Below are 23,129 nucleotides of genomic sequence, written 5' to 3'. Positions count from 1 at the left end.
TTTTAAGTGCCTAATCCTGAACCCTCAGTGTTGGCTCAGTCCCAGTTTGTGCTGAGCGAGCACTGACCAGAGGCCTGTCACATGCCACCCAGAACAAGGGATGAGCTCCAGGTGTGTAGGGGTGAGTCGAAGCGGAGGGTCAGCAACATAGTGTAAGCTATAGTACTGGATGCATAATCTTTTTGAAGGTTACCAGGATCCTTCTCAACCAGTGCAGCAGGTTGAATTCAATCAGAAGGGATGATCACATGCTCCTTCATACTGTTATTCCACTAAGCATACAGCACGAATTAAAGGAGAAAAATGTTTATTGCTTCCTAGTTCTCTACAATGGACTTTTAATTATTATTATCTATATAGGTAGATCATGGAATCAGTGGTAGATGATTAGGTTTTTCCAACATTTAGCTATAGTTTTGACATGATTGTATCAAAGTACAATGCACAAAAATTTGGGCTGATGGGCTGACTTACTCCATTTCAACATATGGGAGAATTCCACCACATAAACCCATCACTGTTGATCAAAAATGAACCCAAGAATGCCGATTTCATAGCACCAGTCATGCTATTCCTGTTAAGCTATCAAATTTCCCAAATTAAACACCCCTGTTGTAAAAGAAGTCAGTTTCTTCAGTAGTAGAAATTAAGTCAGGCTCAAGTTCACTTCGATGTATCTGAAACACAAACATAACCTTACTGTTTCAATGTGCAAGATTGGCAAATACACTTCCATCACATAAAAGAGTGAAAGTATCACAATAAACTGTAGCATTAAGACCACTGAAACCTCAAGCCAGTTACAGAGGCTCAGTTACTTAACACACTGTGTTCATGGGTGTTTTTTTTGTAGGTCTTATCAAATGGACTGGCAAAGCAAGCTAAGGAGATAAGCTAACTGCAAATAATGACCCTGTCACTATAGCAACAGGAACCCTAAATTCCTGGGGGCAGAAGGGAGAGGCTGATTGAGGAAAACAAGTGCTGAGCTTGCAATACTTCTGGAGAGGGAAGCTCCAAACAGCTATGGTTGTACTCAAACATTTGTATATTGGAATTGTATAAGTAGGAGAGCTTCTGTACTCTGGAGTAATAGCACTAAAGTCAACTAGAATATTCAGTAAGCGACAGTAAATCACACTCCCACATGCCAAATCCTCTGGAAACCTGCATTTAGGATAGCAAGTTTCAACCACTGTACCACAGCACATTGGTGTACTGTGAATGGTCTGCAGGTGTGCCATAAGAGTTTGGGGGAGTGCCATATTAGTAGGGCCATTGGGGGATATGAACCCCTAGACAGCAGTGTGGTGTGCTTTGTTAATCGTCAAAAAACTGATGGTGTGCCTTAACAATTTTAGTGCCTTCTCAGTGTACCATGAGATGAAAAAGACTGAAAATTACTGGTTTAGGAAGAGGGCTTTAATCTGATATTACATTCTATCTTGATATTACTTGCTATATGTAAGCAAATGCAGCCTTTAGAAGGGTAGGGACAGGAGTCAAGACCACAACCACATATTTCTAAGCTTAAGAGTTTTTCATTCCCCCCCTTTTTTTGTACTTTTGAAAGGTACATATTGTTTCAGCACTTGAGTTTGGCAATTCTACAAGTGGAAAATGTGTGCATTTTGGACTGACAGCATTTGAAAGTCAGGGTCACCATCGCATGTTATGTATGCATCCAGTTTTCCTCTATGTTCAGCTCATAGCAGACCCATTATAAAAGAGGACAATTTGACCCTGGGAGCTGATGCAAGGAACATTCGAACTACAGAAGTGCGTTGCTTAATGACAGGGATGCATTCCTGCACCCCCATCAACTGAAACCCAACACTAAACGATGTCACCTGTAAGTCTCCAAAACTGAGAGGAGTTGTGCTGCCCACATCTCTGGAGGCTTTTCTGAGCCCCTTTTCTGAGCCCTTCAAAAATGGCAACTTCTGTTATCCTCTGGGAAACTGGAAGCTACTGTTTTTGCCTTTTAAGGCATTCAGATGCCTGGAGGTCTTCCCTAGGCTTCCAAATGCCTTATAAAGGTGAAAAAATGTCACTTCCAGTTTCCTGAGATAACCAGAAGTTGTAATTTTTCAGCCACTCTGAGCTTTGTAGAGGCAGCGTGCGAATGCATGCTGTCTCTGCAGGGCGCAGAAAAACCTCTGGAGGCGAGGGGAGCACAGCGCCCCTTGACTTCAGAGGCTTGGGGGTAACAGTGATTGGCAATGGACAATTGGTAAATGTGGCCCATCACTGGTCAGAACATCGCAAAGACATTCACCTGACTTAACTAGACTTCTGGCTTGATTAGATTTCAGTCTTGTAGTTTTGTTTCCTGAACTGCCATTTGCCTGTACAATGTCAGCAAAAATGGAGGATGCAAGATTTACCTTGCCCATTTGTGGATTCCAACTAAATGAAACAGGTATCATCACTCCAACGAGTGAAACCATCAAAATAGATCTCAGTGAAGTCAAAGCAAGTGGATTTCGAAGTAACACGCTCGTTCTGCCAAAGAGATGGAAAAGATTTGTTGTTGTGCAGTGTGGCGTAGATACGGAAAGTTAAATGGAAGCACCAAACATGTTAGAAAGGACAGAGATGGAAAGCAATTCACAAGCTGTTCCTGATAGCCCAATATTCCCCAAGAATAGTTACCTGCTCCCATCAAAGGTGTCCACCCCATAGGCAAGGGAAAAGCTTGGTGGACCTCAACATGTGCCCACTGCTCAGGTGGCTGGCTGGTCAATGGTTGCCCAGGGCCTGGCCTGGGGCCTCTCCAAGGGTTTGGAGGTTGGTGTGCTAAAGGCCTCAAACATGGCCAGAACAGGAGGTTGCTGCATCCAGGGACTCAGGCCTTGGCTCCTTTCCTGGATCATTGGCAGCCATCTGACTTTCAGTGTCACCTCCCCACTTCTGAGCCTCCTGCTCAGCCTGGAGTGATGGTTTATATACAGTCAATTCTACCAAGTGGCCTGCCCCCTTCCCTGCCCCAAACAGATCCCCAACCACTCACTGCCCCCATGCTTGTCAGCGCTGGGCACTACATCTGGCTCAAAGGGGTGGTCCCCCATACTGTGGTGTCTTGATTGCCTGAGCAGCCTGCCTGCAAGGTGGAAGGCTTTGGCACCTGGTCCAGTCAACACACCTGGCTGTGTCACTCAGTGGCATTGCTAGGGGGGTGCGGGCCGCACAGGGTGACATGCCCTGGGGGGGTGATGCGCTAAAATCGCGCCTTTATGAGCTACCATGTTATGCCATACACCGTTGGATGCGAAATGAGCAGCGGAACACAATGCAAAACACCCTGTTGAGATAACTCCTTTCGTTCAAAAGTTATGGTCAAAAAACCTGAAGGAAAAAATGCATGGAGCCCTATGGAAAGTGAGCCGTATCACACGTTTACTCGCGAGTAGGCATACATGCCATAGTCTGTCAGAAAGGGCAGGCTGAGAGGACTCCAACAACGTCAGAATGGTCCTGATCCAATGAGTGCAGCCCCCAAAAAACACCCAAGAAGGAGGTTCCTCCTCCCAGCTGTGAGTGTGTTCAGCTCTAAGGGAAGGGAAAGGAAGCCAGACGGCCATGTTTACTTGCGAGTAGGCGACCTTGCTTTGCTCCATCCAAAAGGGCAGACAGAGGACTCCAACATCAGAATGGTCCTGATCCAATGAGTGCAGCCCCCAAAAACACCTGAGGAGAAGGTCCCTCCCCCCCCAGCTGAGAGTGTATGGAGCCCTATGGGAAGCGAAGCAGCCTCACATAGCGTTTACTCACAAGTAGGCAGGCGTGCCTTGGTTGCTGGTCAGGCCAGGCAAACACACCCCCACTAGAAAGGACCAACAAAGAGGCTTGAACTGGTAAGGGGAAAGTTTTCTATTTTGCACTTGCAAAGTTTCCCTCACAGCTCAATCCTACCCATACTTTCCTGGGAGTAAGCCCAACTGACTCTAATGGGACTTACTTCTGAGTAGACAGGCATAGGATTGGGCTCTCAGGCTTGTAAAACCAGGTGGGTCTTTGTATTGATGTGCTTGAAATAGAAGGTCGGTCTGTGGAACTCCTTGCCACAGGATGTGGTGATGGCGTCTAGCCTGGACGCCTTTAAAAGGGGATTGGACAAGTTTCTGGAGGAAAAATCCATTATGGGGTACAAGCCATGATGTGTATGCGCAATCTCCTGATTTTAGAAATGGGTTATGTCAGAATGCCAGATGCAAGGGAGGGCACCAGGATGAGGTCTCTTGTTATCTGGTGTGCTCCCTGGGGCATTTGGTGGGCCGCTGTGAGATACAGGAAGCTGGACTAGATGGGCCTATGGCCTGATCCAGTGGGGCTGTTCTTATGTTCTTATGTAAGGACTTTAAACTGGGCACTGGGAGGGCTGAAGATCTCACTGATTCTTTGGGGGGGGGTGTTATTGCAGGCAGACTACAGAGAAAACTCACTTGGTGGAACAGGACTGGCTCCCCCTTATTTAATTATTTCTTTTATTTTAATTTGCTTGATGATGTCACTTCTGGCCAAGACATCACTTCCAATGGGTCCTGGACAGACTGTCATTCTAAAAAGTGGGTCCCAGTGCTAAAAGTATGAGAACTGCTGCAATAAGATGTTAGTAAGCTGACACAGGTGTGTGTGTGTGTGTGTGTGTGTGACTCCACAAGTTTTCAAAATCACTAAAATCAGAGTTTGGAGGAATGATACCATCATGTTATATATCAATGCGTAATTTCATGTAGAATGCAATGAAACAAACCACATTGAAACATTTGTGTTCTATTAAAAGGTACTGCCAAAAAACCAGTGGGGTCGGGACAATGTTACATCACCACACCCACCACCTGGGGTGTTGCCCCACCCACTGCATGGGGTGATGCGCAGGCCTCCCGCACCGGGTGACACAAATCCTAGTGACGCCACTGGTGTCACTTCCAGCACACACCAGGCCACATCCAAGGCTGCTCAACATTGCTTAGCTTGGCACCTGGCCCACCGGCCTCTGACTGCACAGTGGCCCAACCCTGAAGCTCCCAATCCCTTCCCTCAAGTTCTGAGCCTAGCACTGATGTCCAGTCACCAGGGACTCTCATCGCCCACCAGCCAAAGCAGGTAGGGTCTAATCCAAACAAAGGGAATCTGTGAACATATTATACAAGACAGGATACAAGTCAAGCTACGAAACAAGAGCTGCTGGATCCTATCTACAGGCATTCTACATGATCAGGCATTCTTTCAAGTTTAGATTCCCATGATATTTATTCCCAATGCAAAAAGATACTTGGAATTACCCCAATGTCGCTGGAGCAAAATGCAGATATCTAAAAGTGCCTGACTTTCTTCTGTCTCTAGAACAAAACTGCATTCTCAAGAAACCTAAAGCCATTTGCAGATGCTCCCTGTAGAACAACATATATGGCCGGGGATTGGTTTGTGGTGTGAATGGCTGTGCACAGATACCTATCATAGAAATTATCTTGTAATTAAGAAAAAGGGTGCAATATAAATGCTCTCCCCCAGTTTCCTCCTTGTTATTCTTTTTTTGCTCTGAAACTACACCGCAGATCTCTCTTACCGTTTTAAGAAGTGCAGAGCAATATCTGGAATAACTAGTGCAGTCCCAAACATTGCTGCTCTTGATAATGCTGTTTCCTTTACTGCCTAGGGAAAAAAAACACAAAGTCTGGACTTAGGCACCAATATTTGTAATGCTTCTAGGTTGTTATGAATCCACTGAACAAAAGCAAACAAAATAGAGATTATAAGGTTAATTAGGCTTGTTCAGCAAGAGACTAAAATGGATCCATTTGGCACAATGAAAAATATCAAAGCCAACAAAATGACTATGATGTACTCAATGTAGGGCACAATCCTAACCAACTTACCAGCACCGAGGTAAGGACAATGCAACTCTGAGACAAGGGAACAAACATTCCTTTATCTTGAGGAGGCCTCCATGACTGCCCCCCCCCAACTGCAGGATACAGCACATGCCCCATTGGCACAGCTATGTCGGAGCTGGAAAGTTGGTTAGGATTTAGGCCGTGCTCAAATTACTGGAGAGACTCCTGGTCCTCACTACACATTCACCACTGTTCACTTGATGTCCTTTGCCATAACATGGTACATCCTACTATAGAAGATCATACAATGTAAGCTGCCAATATATAGGCTACCTGTCATCAACATTTGGGAAATGTGTTGTATGGTGCATGGACTTATTGGACTTAGAGCCAAACTATTTTTTATTTAAATAGTTTATATCCTGACTTTTCTTCTCATTTGACGCTTACAATTATTAAAAAAATAAAATAATCAAATAATAAAACTAAAAAATTTTTTTAAATGAATATTTTAAAACACAAAACAATCAGCTAATGCTACTGTAACCAACGCTGAGAACTAAAACAAAGAAACCAAGTGGTTTCAATATACAGTTCAATGAAAGCAGTGCTGGAACAGAAAACTTCTTTTCAACAAAACACCAGCAAAAAAGGGGGGGCTGTTGGAACTCTATGCCTTTTGAGATTCAATAGAACACAGAAGAGAAGCCCTTATCATGGGTTGTCATCAACCTAAGTCTCTCAAAGGTGGCATCCCATGATGGCCTTGGGAGAACAGGCGGAGAGAGTTGGTCCTGCAAGTATCCAGATCCTAACCCCATTGTAAGACTATATAGGTAATAAATGTCATGTAAGAGTAAGAGTATAGCCAGCACTTTGAAACGTATGAGAAATTCACAGTATACAGCAGTGTTTCTCAAACGATGGGTCAGGACCCACTAGGTGGGTCGCAAGACGATTTCAGGTGGGTCCCCATTCATTTCAATATTTTATTTTTAATATATTAGACTTGATGCTACCCCGGTCTGTGACTGCATTTGGGGAAATGTTACAGACCTGTACTTTAAACAAGCTACTATGTATGTTCTTTTAACAATGACAGTAACTGGGACTTACTCCTGGGTAACTGTGGGTAGGATTGCAGCCTAGGATGGTCAAAAAATTTCCTGTTTGATGACGTCACTTCCAGTCATGAAGTCACTTCCGGTGGGTCCTGACAAGATTCTCATTCTAAAAAGTGGGTCCCTGGTGCTAAATGTGTGAGAACCACTAGTATACAGGAATATACAGGGAACTGCAGGCATCCTTCAAAGCTTATCTGGTTAATAAGTCACCAGCACTTTGCTATGGAGAAAGCAACCAAAGTCATCACAGGACAATGGGACAAACAAGATTTTGTTCCTATTGGGCAACAGAGCGAAAGCAATCCTGTTAAAAGGAAGCCAGGTGAAATGAAAGGTCATAATAAAAAAAGGAAATATAGCTAGAAGAAGAAAAGGGAGAAGTTATGGAAGAGGAAACACGAAGAATCTAGTAAGTTGAAATTTACATGAGGCCATAAAGAAAGAGGAACAAGCTTTCTTTATGAGGGCGGACAATTACACTTCCAAAATTACAGAATTAGAAGCAGAAAGCTCCTGGGTAACTGATCAGCTAATTCAGCATAGGCAGCTTTGTTGGAATGGAAAAACAAAGGGCACATTCGCGGTCATGCTGTTTTGCTTACCTTTTCTCCTGCTTTCTGTGAAAATCCAATGACTTTTCCATTACTATCCATGACTTCAATTCCATTCTCAAATTCACTACTTCTTATTACCATCACATTAAATGCACACAAGAGCGCTGTAAAAGAAAAAGAACATGGTTGGTAAGCAAAACAAACAAAAGCATAACATGTCTAAAATCAATTCTTTATTGAATACCCAATACAATGTCTATTCACTGTGAATGGAACAGTCACCCATTTGGATTACTGCACCTAATATTGTGGGATAAACAAAAGAACAAGAGCTTCTGGAAATTACTTGTAGCAGAGTGCAACCAGCACTGTTTTACAGCATTAATGGAATCCAAGCTGTAGTCCCAAAAGAAGTAGGATATACTTGATAAATCAAAATCTTCTTGATTTCACTTTTGTTTTCACGAAGTTCAAAACATAAGGGCAAGAACTAGAGTGGAAGAAGATCCCAAGAAGCTATGGCGCATAGTTTGATAACGTAGTGCAATTATAAGCAAACAAATGTTTTTTATATAAACCACTAGCAGCTCCTAGTCCTAACAATGGAATAGTTGAAAGAACATAAGAACATAGAACAGCCCCACTGGATCAGGCCATAGGCCCATCTAGTCCAGCTTCCTGTATCTCACAGCGGCCCACCAAATGCCCCAGGGAGCACACCAGATAACAAGAGACCTCATCCTGGTGCCCTCCCTTGCATCTGGCATTCTGACATAACCCATTTCTAAAATCAGGAGGTTGCGCATACACATCATGGCTTGTACCCCATAATGGATTTTTCCTCCAGAAACTTGTCCAATCCCCTTTTAAAGGCATCCAGGCCAGTCACCATCACCACATCCTGTGGCAAAGAGTTCCACAGACTAACCACACGCTGAGTAAAGAAATATTTTCTTTTGTCTGTTCTAACTCTCCCAACACTCAATTTTAGTGGATGTCCCCTGGTTCTGATCAGAACAAATTCTGATCTCAAGTGACAACCTCAAGCAGAGGTTGACAAATGCCAGCCTCAAGTGGAGGGGTGACTACACTCCTTGCAAGAGCTGAACAAGCCAACATTTTTGCAAATAACAGGCTGATCATGCAACAAGAAGAGATAAGAGCATCCTCTTGCTACTTCTGAAACAGCAGCTGACTTGCCCTGCAACCTGATGACAGTAGAATAAATCAAGAACATGGCTATATGGCATTTACAGCTGATTTCCATCCTACAAGCACTGAATGATTTCTGCTAACCCACCTGTAAGTGGAGCTGGTACAATTTTTGTGAAGATCAGTTGTGCAGAAGGACCCTGCAGTTTATAGCGTGTTAGAAGGTACTGAGGAAGAGTCTAGAAAAAAAAATCAGAAAGAAAAGCATTTCACAAGGCAGAACAAAATGCTGCGTGATATACACTAATAGATGCATTTTCCATCCATTCCTTTGTATCATCCAGAAAATTTTCCTAATGAAGCCAATCTCAAAAAAGAGTTAATCTAGCAGAAGCAATGAAGGATTCTTATTTTTATTATCCTGAAGAAAAATTTTTTAATTCAATACATTTTCTTTTGCCCCTCATTCCTCACAGGTTCCTGTGCCACTAGAATATTCATTTATACAGCAAGGTCACTTTGCCGTGCCGATTTAACTTGTTCCATGTTGCTTTAGTGCAATAAAGCAATCTTGTGAATGGACAACGTACAGTAGGGTTACCATTTTCCACATCCTGAATAATGTCTTAAAGTCCACTGTCCAATCACAAACTACAATACCCAGGCATGCTCTGGCCCTTGCAACTTCACATTTCTGCCTTTGTATACCAGGGGGGGAAAAGCAGCTCAGAAAGGCAAGTATGAATACAAAATATTTTGTAAAAATGAAACCTAAAACCCAGGGGAATTCACTGCTAGGCAGAAGCCAAATCACAGGTCCTCCCTGCGTCTGTTCAGGAATACCACAAGCCCTTGTTCAGAGTGTTAGAAGTTGGTTACCCATGCGTTCAGTCAAAGACACAATATACAGAAAACAAATCAGACAGAACTTGGAAATACTTACTCCCACACATGCAGAATACGAGACTGCACCAACAGTGAGAAGCAACTGCTTGAACTGAAACCCCTAAAGGCAAAAACACTCAAAAAATAAGAAAATAGTCATCCTCAACAACATCAAAGTAATTTTGTTGCATAGTGCTTTGTAAAGTTTACATGTACATGTTTATATGTACAAGCTACATGAAAAACTAATGTAAAATAACACATACGTTTGCCTCTGTTGTAATATTCTCTGTTTCCTTTCTTGTAGAGTTCCCATTAGCGAAGTTGAATCCACTAATATAGGAGTGGAAAAGGAGCTGCAAAGTTTTGGGATTACAAAAAGGTAAAGAGGCAAACTGGGCTTATCATGAAAAAGTATCAAAACATCAAAACAAAATGGATTGCTCCATACCTGCCAAATAAATGTTGGTCTTGGTCCTTTGTGTGATAAAAAAGTACCAACAACCTGTAGGGGGGAAAAAACTCAGTGAAGACAGACAATATCAAGAGGACACGTATAAGCACCAGTAATTTAGACAGCAAAGTTGATGATTTTCTTGGGTTGTTGGAAAGATGCTTGATCAAGAAATAAGAGCAGGGAAAAGGTCACTCTAAAACTAGTGGTAACTCTGATGTAATCTAATGTCACTCTCAATCCTTCCGCCAGTTTCCCCTGCTGTCCTCAGGGTTACAAGATGCCATTTAGGTACATCTTCTATCTCCCCAAGTGGTCATATTGCTTTGGCAGTTCCAAAAGCCTCGACAAAAATTTAAAATGTTAGCTCCTGAAAACCTAGTCTTTTCATCCTGATCCAGAAGCAACACTAACCTCTCTCTCAGGCCCAACACATATTCTAAAAACAATGGTGTGGCAGCCACTGTGACAGAATTGCTTCCATTCCACTCCATTTACACTCAGAAGCAACAGATCATGTGGGCAGGCTGAGAACATGGCTACTGTTCACGCCAGCATCACCCTACCCTTGGGGCCAATATTACAAGAACTGTAAGGCTGCCACACTACTGCTGGCAGCATATAAACTCGGCTTCAGGTATGACCACTGAACACATTACAAAAATCATATACAGAACTGTACACATTATACATGTTGATTGTTTCAATGTACTGTACACAGGTCAATTTACATGCAAGATTTGAATATATCTCCTAAAGTCACTAGAAAATGTGCTTATTTAAAGAGCACATTTATTTAAATATCATAGAAGGAATCACCCTGGACTCCTACTGTATTTGTTGTAATAGTAATAAGTAATATTAACAGTTTTAACTTCTTGCAGAATGCACAGCTTACATTCATTTGCTATCTATACAATATGCCAGAACCTTTCATCAGCACAGCTGCTCCCTGCTTTAGTACATTGTAGTTGTGAACTAAATAGATTAATCAGTTAGATGGGGTGAAGAAAGGGACTAGTATATGCTTTTAACAATAATAGTCAATGGGGCTTACTCCCAGGAAAGTGTGGATAGGATTGCAGCATTTGGGATGTTTGGAGGATTTTTTTTAAACAGATCAGCAACAATTTGGGAGGGATAGGAGGAGTTTCTCTAAATAATTTTTTAAAATGTATACTTATTGTGAACTTTTAATTTACTTACAGCACAATCCTATGCATGCCTACTCAGAAGTAAATCTGATTGTGTTCAATAGGGCTTACTCCCAGTAAAGTATGTATAGGATTGCAGCCCTAATCACCGCAGACACCTGCCTATAAGTTGATCCCACAGATAAGTCGAGGGCAGGTTTTGAGCCAAAAATCATGGAATTTCCTATGACCCTCGGATAAACCAGGGATTAAACTTAGGGGGGTGTCTGACTATAGTTTTGTCTGATTTTACCTGAGGCCAGATCCTGAAAAATACCAACCACTAATTGTTACCTAAGAACTGTAGTCTCTAATTTATTAAAAACATAGTAAAAGATCATAAGATACATTTTTATTCTTTTTAAATTCTGGTCTTCACCACCTTTTTGTAAACACTCATTTATTGGCAACCTTCAGTCTCGAAAGACTATGGTATCGCTCTCTGAAAGGTGGTTCTGGTACAGCGTCTAGTGTGGCTAAAAAGGCCAATCCGGGAGTGACAGTCCCTTCCACACCAGAAGCAAGTGCAGTCTGTCCCTGGTCTGTCTCCCTGGCTATGGGCCTTCCTTCTTTGCCTCTTTGCCTCAGACTGCTGGCCAAGTGTCTCTTCAAACTGGGAAAGGCCATGCTGCACAGCCTGCCTCCAAGCGGGCCGCTCAGAGGCCAGGGTTTCCCACTTGTTGAGGTCCATCCCTAAGGCCTTCAGATCCCTCTTGCAGATGTCCTTGTATCGCAGCTGTGGTCTACCTGTAGGGCGCTTTCCTTGCACGAGTTCTCCATAGAGGAGATCCTTTGGGATCCGGCCATCATCCATTCTCACGACATGACCGAGCCAACGCAGGCGTCTCTGTTTCAGAAGTGCATACATGCTAGGGATTCCAGCACGTTCCAGGACTGTGTTGTTAGGAACTTTGTCCTGCCAGGTGATGCCGAGAATGAGCCGGAAGCAGCGCATGTGGAAAGCGTTCAGTTTCCTCTCCTGTTGTGAGCGGAGATTCCATGACTCGCTGCAGTACAGAAGTATACTCAGGACGCAAGCTCTGTAGACCTGGATCTTGGTATGTTCTGTCAGCTTCTTGTTGGACCAGACTCTCTTTGTGAGTCTGGAAATCGTGGTAGCTGCTTTACCGATGCGTTTGTTTAGCTCAGTATCGAGAGACAGAGTGTCGGAGATCGTTGAGCCAAGGCACAGAAAGTCATGGACAACCTCCAGTTCATGCACAGAGATTGTAATGCAGGGAGGTGTAAACACTATCAGAGTGTAAACAACATACGAATAAAACAGTCGTTCCCAACCTGGTATTCATGTACTCCCAGGGATAATCAACAGGACATTTAGGGGTACTTGAAAAAGAATGGAATGTTGGCAAAAAAAAAGGCAGGTTGTGATCCAGAATGTCTTGCAAGGCAGGAATGCCTTGCAAGGACCAGTAAGGCAGGAAGGGAGGTAGCTAGTTGGCTGTGAAAGCCCCACTAATAGCTAGGTCACCAATTCATCTATGAACCAGTGATTGAAAACCAGCACAGTAAAAAAGCTGAAACATAATATGGAAAGTGATCAATCACCCAGAATTTCTCAGCGCACTTCTGGTGCAAAACTCTGATACATTAAGTCTGGGCTTTCATATAGAGGAGATGAGGGCTTGTATTATTAATTACAAACATTTTGCTAAAATGAAGAGTACAATTTATGAAAATGGGCTGCCAAGGGATATGCAAGTGAAAAAGACTGGGAACCACTGCAGGAGAACCATGAACCAAATCCACCTTTAAGGTGTCTGATGTGTTAAGCCAGAAGCTCTACGTACAAAATACAACCCATAACACATAACTGGGAGTGTGCAATTCAATTCACAGCAGAGAGATGCAGCTGCATATATTTGCAACTCTTTTTACTCAGAAGTAGACCCACTGCTTTCCATGGGTGTTATTCCTAAGTAATGATGCATTGAATTTTAGCCTGGGACTTTGCTTCAAATGGAAAGAAGGATCCTATCCTGGTGTTGGAAAAAAACAGACCTGCTTTACAAGCATTTGCAAACCAGAACCAGGCTGCAGCAGAAGGAAGGAGAATAAAAGGTTAACTTTGGCTGGAATTTCCCAGTGAAGTTGCTGTAGAAACAAATTGCTTCTAATGAGTGGTGCCTGCCCTGTGCTTGAGAAAGAAACAAAACTGTTCAGTGTTGAAAGGCTCTGCCCTCTGATTGAGATAAGTCGAAGTGAGAATTGAAGCTTGATTGCTTGGCAAAAATTTTACTTACTATAGAGGAGTATCTACAGTAATTAGATTTCATCATATGGGCGGTGTTAAAAATTTCCTGCTTGATGATGTCACTACTGGCCATGACATCACTTCCAGGTAAATGACATAATTTCCAATGGGTCCCGACAGACTGTCATTCTAACAAGTGGGTCCCAGTGAGAAAAGTTTGAGAACCATTGTGCTAAGTAATCTTTAATCAGCAGACAGCCGTAACTCAACTCTGTGCCATCTGCAGCAACTGTAAGGTTTTAGAATACAGTATGTGACACCTGGCAACCCCAGAGCCCACAAACACACTGAAAATACCCTTCATTACTTACCAATGGAGCAGTAAAGGGCAAGAAAGCTTTAAAAGAGATAACACAAACATCTTAATTAAAGTACAGTCAATTGTTGTGAAGGATTTCTTGATAGGCCTAACTAGAAAGGCAACCAAAAAAAGTTGGGTCCTGCGCTAGTGCTCCATAAATGGAAGCTCCTTATGTTCTCAGAAGGAGATTTGCACCAATGTGAGGTTTCCTTCTGTATCTGCAATTCTATTTCATGAAGTGCTTCCATTCATGCAGTACAAAGCAGAATCCAACCTAGTGTCTACCAGAAATCTTAAAAAGAGAGGGGTAGAGCTAGAATCTCAACTGTATTTCTCATACAGAGGAACTGAAAGGTCCAGCTGCACTCCAAGACCAATGTAACGCAACCATCCATCTGGATAATGCTAATTGGGAGTAGCAGAACAGAACTCTGGGGGAAACCTGTTCCCTGAAAAAACATGGGGCAATGTGATCTGCATTAATAGATAGTAAGAAGTTACCCCAGGTAAATTAAGAGAGAGATCATGAAAAGTATGTCCATGTTAAACAAGATACTTGAGTTAAGTTGGCTCTGTATTTTACTATGGGTGCAGTCCTAACCAATTTTCCAGCACTGACATAGCTTTGCCAATGGGGCGTGCACTGCATCCTGCAGTGGGAAGGCAGTCAAGGGGACCTCCTCAAGTTAAGAGCATGCTTGTTACCTTATCATGGGACTGCATTGCAGCTAGGACAGTGCTGGAAAGTTGTTTAGGATTGCACCCTATGTCAATCAGAATGTCAATCAACACTACGAGCAAATCCAAGCAGCCTCCAATACAGTGTCAGTCAGCTCAAAAGCTAGCACATGGATGTGGAAGTGTTTTTTATGCTAAAATAAAGTAGGATGTGGGACATCTGGTGAAAACAGCTGTTGATTAAGCAGAATGTTTAAAACTATAGAACAAAACAACATGAAACTCAAGCATGAATGCCTCAGAAGAATATACCAGTTCAGTACCTGGCACCACATGGGAAATAATTCATGCACACACAGTCACCATCATGAATTGGTATTTTACCCCTGCAGTCAAACGTGGTGATGCCAAGACACAGACCCCATTTATGACATTACTAGCACCATTTACAAAATAATCAGCACAAGATTAGAAACAGCAGTTCCTCAGCTCAGGGCCCAATCCTATCCAATTTTCTAGTGCCAGTGCAACTATGCCAATGGGGTGTATGCTGCATCCCGTGATGGGGAGGCAGTCACAAAGGCCTCCTCAAGGTATGGGAATGTTTGTTCCCTTACCTCAGGGCTGCATTGCAGCTGCACCAGTGCTGGAAAATTGGATAGGACTGGGCCCTCAGTCAGCTAAGTCAAAGTGAAAATTTTGATTTAGGAATTAAATAAGAAACAAAACTTATTTATAAGAAACAAAACTCTGACATTTTTAGCAGCCAGTCATTCAGTATATAGGAAGTGACAACAAGAACTGCTGATATCAGATGATCAAAAATTATCTGTCAGACTTTCAAAATTGTGAGATGGGCTTAAAAAAAATCTCACAAAAGAAACAATAATACTGTTTTTAAGACTGACCCATCTGGGTCTCCAAGATACATTATTTACATTAAGAAGTCACTTTAACCACAAGAGCTAGAAACACAAATTAATATTGAGATCTTCATACACCAACAGGCACAAAATGCTTGCTGGTTGTATGCTGTCCATCTGACAGCAACAACAAAGTCCTCCATGCAACAATCAGCACTAGTTACAATAGCATCACTCGCTAGTAAGTTGAACACTGTTAATACAACTCTGAATAATCAGTCCTTAAAGTTTAAGAGATATGAAACAAATTTCCATTAAAATTAAATGTGGAAACTGACCTGGTGGCCTAAATATGATGGGAATTATATCACCAGTACCAGGATGAACAGAGGCCTTAGAGGAGAAAAAGCAAAGAATTAGGAAATCTTTACTAAAAAATAAAACTGAAAAAAATCACCTATTTTTAACTAATAAACTCACCAGGCTTATTTTCCAGGCTTCTTTTATCTAAACAAGTGGGAAACAATATTTGAGAAATGGTATTTCAGGATAAATTTTATAGCTGGATATACAATTGTGTAACATTTAAATTTTAGTTTAGTTTTCAATTCATTGCAGAGCTCAACCCACCAAACTTGTAGTTTTAGTCCCTTCTACAATCAGTAGCCTTTCCAAGACTTACAAGGAAAAACCCAAAAATATTATCACACATTTAAAAACCTTTCAGAGTCAGCACAGTCAAAAAGATCAGTGTTTCTCAAACTGTGGGTCAGGACCCACTAGGTGGGTCGCGAACTAAATTCAGGTGAGTCTCCACTCATTACAATATTTCATTTTTAATATATTAAACTTGATGCCAACATGATATGTAACTGCATTTGGGGAAGTATTACAGTACTATGCTTTTAACAGGCTACTGTGTATATGGTTTTAACAATGATAGTCAATGGGACTTACTCCTGCGTAAGTGTGGGCAGGATTGCAGCCTAGGATTGTTAAAAATTTTCCTGCTTGATGATGGCACTTCCGGTCATGACATGACTTCCAGTGGGTCCCAACAGATTCTCATTCTAAAAAGCGGGTCCCGGTGCTAAATGTGTGAGAACCACTGAAACAGATGAAAGGCATTTCCTATGAAATACAGAAACGACCTTTGCAGTTTCTTTTTACAGTGGTGACTAACACAAGTACAATACTTGTATTGCAGCCCAATCTCATCCTGCACAGCAACAGGTAGGCCAACTGGCCTGTGCGGTATCCAGCGCAGGGGTGGCTGCTCCATGTAGCACAGTAGCCATCCTATGGGGTTACTCGGATCTGCAGCAGTGAAAACACTGATGCAGATTCAAGCAGCCTGATGTAACAGCAGGTTGGTTGGCAAGGTGTTTAGGGTCCAGCCTGACCAGGCCAGTTCCACCCCTCTTGGGCCCAGTTTGCCTACTGGTACACCCCCCCATCCAAAAAAGTCACTGTTTTACCTTTCCACCACCTTCTCCAACCCCCCCCCCCCATGCCGTCCACCCTTGGCCAGCACAAACTTACCTTTTCCTGGGAACGTGGAGGCTGGATTCAGTCTCTGTGAGCCAGCGCACATCTGTGCACAGGCTCAGCTGATTCTTAAGGAGGCGTGAACATGCTTTACAGCACGTCTGTGACACTCCTGGGCTGGTGCAAGGGACTTGCACTGGCCAAAGAGAAGGTAAGGATTGCGCTCTTACTCAAATTCAAGCTGCAATGATTTTTCATTCCTAACTCATCCCTGACCTCTCTATTTTTGTTCAGAAGAAGCTACTTATTAAATATTTTGTATGCATTCACATTAATGTTGCACAACACAAAATCAGTATGTCCTACGAACCAGTCAAAATAAATACAGTATCTGGATAGGTTGGAACGAACATTATTTTTAAAAGGGTTGTTTTCCATGTGAAAATCATGTTTACAAGCTCAAAAACCAGAAATGTTGATCCCACCCAAATTATATGAATTTTGGGTCACTTCTGAAGGCATCCAAAGTTTTAGGCCTGTCTTTTAGAGACCTGGGTTCAAATTCAATGGTCTGTTATGGACTCACTGCTGCAGTATCAATCTACCCAACAACAAGAAGCAAAGCTGAATATAAGAATTTTGCACACTGAAAGGATAATGGTACAGACACAAACAAACATATGGAAAAGGTTTTTATTGGAACAAATACATTAAATACCTTTTTGTCCCGTAAGGATCCTGTGATATTTTGTCTACTTGCTTGTAAAAGTTCTCTGGATTTTTCAATTTCTGCCTGTGTTTATTTTTTTTAAAAACCAAAAACAAAATAAATCAAGATATCAGTCTCTTATCCAATTCAGCTGCTGTAGCCAGTCTTCCATTGTATGTTTTGTGAATGCAAGATCTACCTGTATTATGCTTGCACATCTCTTGCAGCAGGAGCAGTTTAGATCAGGAACACAGAGTGAGGAAAATCATTTAAACACCCATGCTTTTCCTGCTGCTGTTTTTCCACAACAAAGAAGTCATGAGAACCAGTTGTCCATCCCCCTCCTCACACGTGTTTCATACATGGAGAATCTGTATGTAGCATGCATGTTGATATTCATGAACAGCACTTCTTCCTCACTGGTGACTAAGATTCAAAAAAGTATTGTGGCCAACACAAAGCTGCTACCTAACACCAGTTTTTCCTCTTTCTATTGCCTCTGTAACATCTAAGATGCTCAAGGTGTGACATGGCATCATTATGCTGCATGAAGCAGCAGCCTATGAAACAGGGGCAAGGAAACACACAACATGACAACATAATGTCACAGAGACTAAGCCAAGATGTTACAGGGAAGAGAATGCTGACATGAGACAGCCTGAACATCCTTGCAGTCTGCATCTGTGACAACATCTAGTTGTATGGAGAAGTAAAGGCCCAACCTGAATCACCAAGGTTAGATATTTGTACATCGTATTTGTTTTTATGTATATGAACCATACATTTCTTTGAAGCTTTGTTTTTCTACCAAGATTGGAAAGTTGTGTTAGAGTAATATCATATGCACACCACATTCACTTGTACTTTTGTATAAGAAGCTATGATTTATGATCCCACTTGCAAGGCAACGGTCAAGTGAAATGCCGTCTGCAATCCTTTCCTGAGAACAGTCTCATACACATCAGTAGCATTCTTATGGACTACAGAGTGGGCAAAGTAAAGTCCACAGACTCTGACTACTCTCCATCCACGGGAACAATCCAATCCTTGAAACCTTCCCCTGTGCATGCAACACACACTGACACTGGTACAGCCTTTCTCCCAGATGGAGAGAGAAAGAGAAAGAGTGTGCATGTACGTATGGAACAAGGGCCAGGCACATACCAATTGACCATCCTGGGACTGAGCATGAACAAACATGTGCCCTGTCTAGGAGCAGTACAGGTCCAAGGTACTGGTCATAAACAATAAAGTAACCCTCCCTATTTTCCTCTCCAGAAGTCCTCCAATTCAAAAACTTATGTTTCAAAAAATAAAATAAAAAATGGACTGTCCTATGTTGTGAATGTCCTTTTTTCAAATTGATATTACCATCATAACATTGATTCCAACTCTATAGGAAAATATATCACATTTCATTCTTATTTTCTTATGAGCTGGAATCAATGTTATGATGGTAATTACAGAGCAAGCATGCATCAAAGACCCCTCCACCCTTGTTCCATATTCCAGAGTGTATCTCATTTACTCATCCCAGATTACACAATATAAGAACTGCAGTGGAACAATGTGGGGGAGGTAAGCATGCGCTAAAACACAATTTTCAGCTGAAAATAGATTCTGGGAGGCTGTTGCTGAAACTGTTTCTTGAAAAGAAAACAATTTGTACAAGTGTAACACAAAAAAAGCAGATAATACAAACTTGAAAATAACTCTATTTTTAGAATCTGAGAGAAATGTGTTATTTAAGGAATACAATTTTATTAAGGAATATAAATAAATATATTTATTTGATTCAGTGTACTTGATTCAGTAAGACTTATTTCTGAGTAAACATGTATAGGGGTGACCTGCAGAACTTTAAATATCCCTACTCACATCAGCTACACATGAAAGTCAAAGTAAAAAACTTAAATATGAAAGCTACTCACAGTAGAAGAAAATAAGACAAGAGGGTCCAAAATGTCTGCCCAATGACGAAATCTTTGGAAAAAGGTCTAAAGAAAAACAGGAGATTATTTAAAACAGGAGACTAGAAAATTTAGTCACTCCTAGTACGAGCCCAATTTACAACATAATCCTAGACATGTCTACTGAGAAGTAAGCCCCATTGAGTTTAGTGGGACTTACTCCCTAGTAGGTGCATATATGATTACAGTCTTACAATCCAGTGCGGGCCAAATGTTGGTGCTGTTTGTCACAAACATGCTGTAAGGCGTGTCTGCAACACCAGGAGTGTAAGAGTGCCAGTGCTCAGACCTGTGCTGGATGGACACCACCCAGAGTACGGTCAGAGTCAGGGCAGGGAGAGTGGATAAGATGGGGGGGGGGGAACTGGAGCGGGGAGGGGGAGAAACCATATCCTATCCTATCTGTGTTGCGCTGCAAAGCCCGACATGGAGGTTCTCAAGTCTGCACCAACAAAATAGCTGGTACAGACCTGAGAAGCCCCACTGAGGGGCTTGGGGCATTCCTCGGGGAAAGGGAACAGCAGTCCTCTTCCACTGAGGAGACCGCTGGCACTGCTGAATACAGCGGTAGCCATTTTGGCACTGCTGCACCCGGTGGTGATGCCAAGTATAGGATGGGGCTGCCTGTTAGCCTCTCATCTGTGCCCTTCAACTAGTCCTATTTGTACACAAACCCTTCTTGATTTCCTCAAACCACCCTCCAATAAACTGAATGAATCCTTCAGTCTAAACCAGGAGTGTCCAAAGTTTTTGGCAGGAGGGCCACATCATCTCTCCAACACTGTTGGCCAGGGAAAAAAAGAATTAATTTACATTTAAAATTTGAATAAATTTACATAAGTTTACATTAATGAATATATTAAAGATGAACTTCTGTGAATGACTGAAGATTTTGCAATAGCTCAAGGCCTATAGAAGGCCTTGCACAAAGCAAGGCTGGCCTTTCCTTTGCTGCCGCTACTGATGTAAAACAGCAAGAAGTGGAGGAAACCCTCATCCCACAGCTCATGCGAGAGGTCAAACAGTTGCCCTCACGCTGAGAGCAGTTGCGTCAAGCCAGTGCGGGCTCCAACAAAATTCCAGACGGCCAGAAGCTCATCGGAGACTGAGGGCTCCCTGAGGCCACATTGAGAGGCCTCAAGGGCCTCGTGGCCCTAGGGCCGGAGTTTGGGCACCCCTGGTCTAAAGTTACGCACATGCATCCTTTAAAATCAATATGACTTCTAAGTACAGTAAATATGTTTAAGATTGGGGTGTGCCCCACTGGCAGGAGTAATCCTCTGCAGTATTGTACCCATCTCTTCTGTTCCCTTTTTGGGGCAAGAGAATGATCACAATAACGCAATAATCCGCTAGGCAAACATTTGCGTGATTTCAGTTAGACTCCGCCTCAGTTAGGACAGTTGAGCTTCCACACAGTAGGAGTAAACTCCACTGGGCTCAGTGGAATTTGTATCCCTGTAAATACATATCAGATTGTAATGCAAAGCACAGTTCATGGCTGTTCACACCAACTTTTCTTTATAAAAATGAATCCAAATGAAAATCCATTTCTGCTAGGCTACAAACCTAGGCCTGATATAACACTGGCACACTCTGGTTTTCATTTCTGCCATCATATACACATAGGTCAACTAATTTTATGATAAAAAGACTTTTTATTGCCTCAATTAAAGGATCAGCTGTTTTATCAATTACTACATCATTGTTGTCATACAATTATTTACATTTGTTTTATTGCAGGAATTTGCTATCTTCTTATTAAGTATGAATATGGAACTGGAACAAATGGCATACACTGGATTTGCTTTCAGAAGGCTAAACCAGGTAAAGTCACAGAGAGTTGTGCATCTTTGAAGGACAATGGAACACTGTGATATGAACAGACTCAAAACAATGTGAAAAAAGAACTGCTTTGCTTGATAAGGAATAGCTGGGACTAAAATGCCTTTTTATACAGCAAGGCTGACACCAGGGTCAGTTCATCTAGGAGGCCAACTGTCACCTCAGGCAAGCAGATTGGTGGAGCCACCCATCTTGGTCCTCCTGCTTACTTACACTGCTCTTCTTCCTCTTTCCACTCCCTGAATTGGAAAAGGAAGGAGATAGAGAGGAAGTATAGAGGGGAAGAGACTACTGAGCTAGAATTATGGAGAATGGGGCAGCATTGGTATGCTACATCAGGAGGTCTTGCTGGCCCTGGGTACCACACAAGAAATCCTACCTAAGCCCCTGAAGAGTTAGCAGAGATGGAACTAAGTGAGGGCCAGAGAGTTACAAGATGAGCAGAAGGACCGTCAGAAAAGTGCCCCAGAATAGGGGAAAAAAACCCTATTTCTAAAATGACATCACAAGGGCTATAAAAGCAATAAGCAGGATCTGAGCCACAGGGTATAGTCCATCACCGGCAACAAAGGGTACAGTTAGAGGTGCCACAAGCTTCTCTGGTCTTCCATTTTACCTGATCCAAATCTGGCTGGTCACCATGGGTGCTTGCAGGGGCTGCTTAGATTGCCTTCCTGCCCTTGATAACACCCACACTCAGCAACTATAGCAGGTGTACTCAAAAATCTGCCCTTCCTCAGAGTCTCTTCCCAGTGACATCGAGAGGTTAGGAGGACAAAGTGTACGACCTTCAGAGTCAACTGTCAGTGGCAAGGAGCCTTGCAGTCCAAGCCTAGGCTTGTCTACTGAGAAGCAAGTCCCCCTGAGTTCAATGGGCCTTACTCCCGGAAAAGCATGCTTAGGACGGCAGCCTTCACTCTCCAGAGCAGAACCACAAGACTCTGTGCATTCAGATGACTGAAACCTGGCAGCCTTGCAAGACTGTGAGCCCAATCCTATGCACACTTCCCTGGGAGTAAGCCCCATGGAATACAATGAGACTTTCTTCTGAGTAGTCATGGACAGGACTGGGTTGTGTGTTGAGGGAGCAGCTCTGGGGCTGGCTCTGCACCAGGCGTTCCACGCTAGCATGGCCATCCCGGCTGTCACACAGCATGAGTTTTCACTGCAGTGTTGTGGTTGTTGACGGTGCATAGAAATGCCAGGCGAGCCACCGGCGAGCGTCCCTATTCACAGCCATGCAGTCCTCCCGGCCCTCTGCAAGCTCAACCTGCTTGCATTGCACGCCTGCCGGCCTCGAAGCTCGGCCCCCGCTGCGCCGCAGCCCCGACCACCCAGTGCAGACCCCGCGCGGCGCTCCACTGACTGCATACTTGGCCCTCGCTTCTCCAGAACTGCCCATTCAAATCCATGGGGCGCAGCGCCGGAAAGCCTCCGCTCCGGATAGCTGCAGCTGCTGCGCGCACTGACGACTTCCTCTCTTGGCTCAGGCTCTGCCCCCCGTCCTTAGACGTCATTCCGATGGCCTTCTGCTGGGCTGCTGGCACTCACTCTTGGGCATCACCCTTGGCCCATCATCAATCAGCACCTACTGGATCTGGCAGTTCCTGATCAGTGTTGGCACTTCTCCTGCTAGTAGTAAATCCTTGAAATGAATCTCTGCTTTCCCCACTGTGCTACCCCCCCCCCTTTATTGCAGAAACCTTATCAATATAGAATCAGGGCTGCAATGCTGTACTCACTTACTAGGGAGTATTATTCCGCTCACTGGGGCTTCCTTTGGAATAAGCACGTTCACAAT

At 43.0% G+C, this 23,129-nt stretch overlaps 1 protein-coding gene across 2 annotated transcripts; it reads right to left on the bottom strand.

The window, feature by feature from the left end:
• Nucleotides 1-279: 279 nt before the first annotated feature.
• Nucleotides 280-22,783, bottom strand: SFXN4 (sideroflexin 4). 2 transcript variants are annotated; one of them, XM_066621597.1, is made up of 14 exons: nucleotides 22,702-22,781; nucleotides 19,445-19,510; nucleotides 17,523-17,597; nucleotides 15,797-15,823; nucleotides 15,655-15,709; nucleotides 13,786-13,811; nucleotides 10,007-10,060; nucleotides 9,822-9,911; nucleotides 9,614-9,676; nucleotides 8,819-8,909; nucleotides 7,567-7,682; nucleotides 5,573-5,658; nucleotides 2,388-2,505; nucleotides 280-677 (listed from the first exon to the last, which is right to left on the bottom strand). In XM_066621597.1, the coding sequence occupies exons 1-14, from the start codon at nucleotides 22,738-22,740 to the stop codon at nucleotides 600-602; spliced, it is 984 nt and encodes a 327-aa protein (XP_066477694.1). In that variant the 5' UTR covers nucleotides 22,741-22,781; the 3' UTR covers nucleotides 280-599. The 2 variants fall into 2 exon arrangements, with proteins under 2 accessions (XP_066477694.1, XP_066477695.1); XM_066621598.1 differs by lacking the exon at nucleotides 19,445-19,510 and having other exon boundaries at nucleotides 22,702-22,783.
• Nucleotides 22,784-23,129: the final 346 nt, after the last annotated feature.

This window comes from Tiliqua scincoides, chromosome 3 (assembly GCF_035046505.1).
Source record: "Tiliqua scincoides isolate rTilSci1 chromosome 3, rTilSci1.hap2, whole genome shotgun sequence".
In the NCBI taxonomy this organism is placed as follows: Eukaryota; Metazoa; Chordata; class Lepidosauria; order Squamata; family Scincidae; genus Tiliqua; species Tiliqua scincoides.
This window is presented reverse-complemented; position numbering and strand designations above follow the sequence as displayed.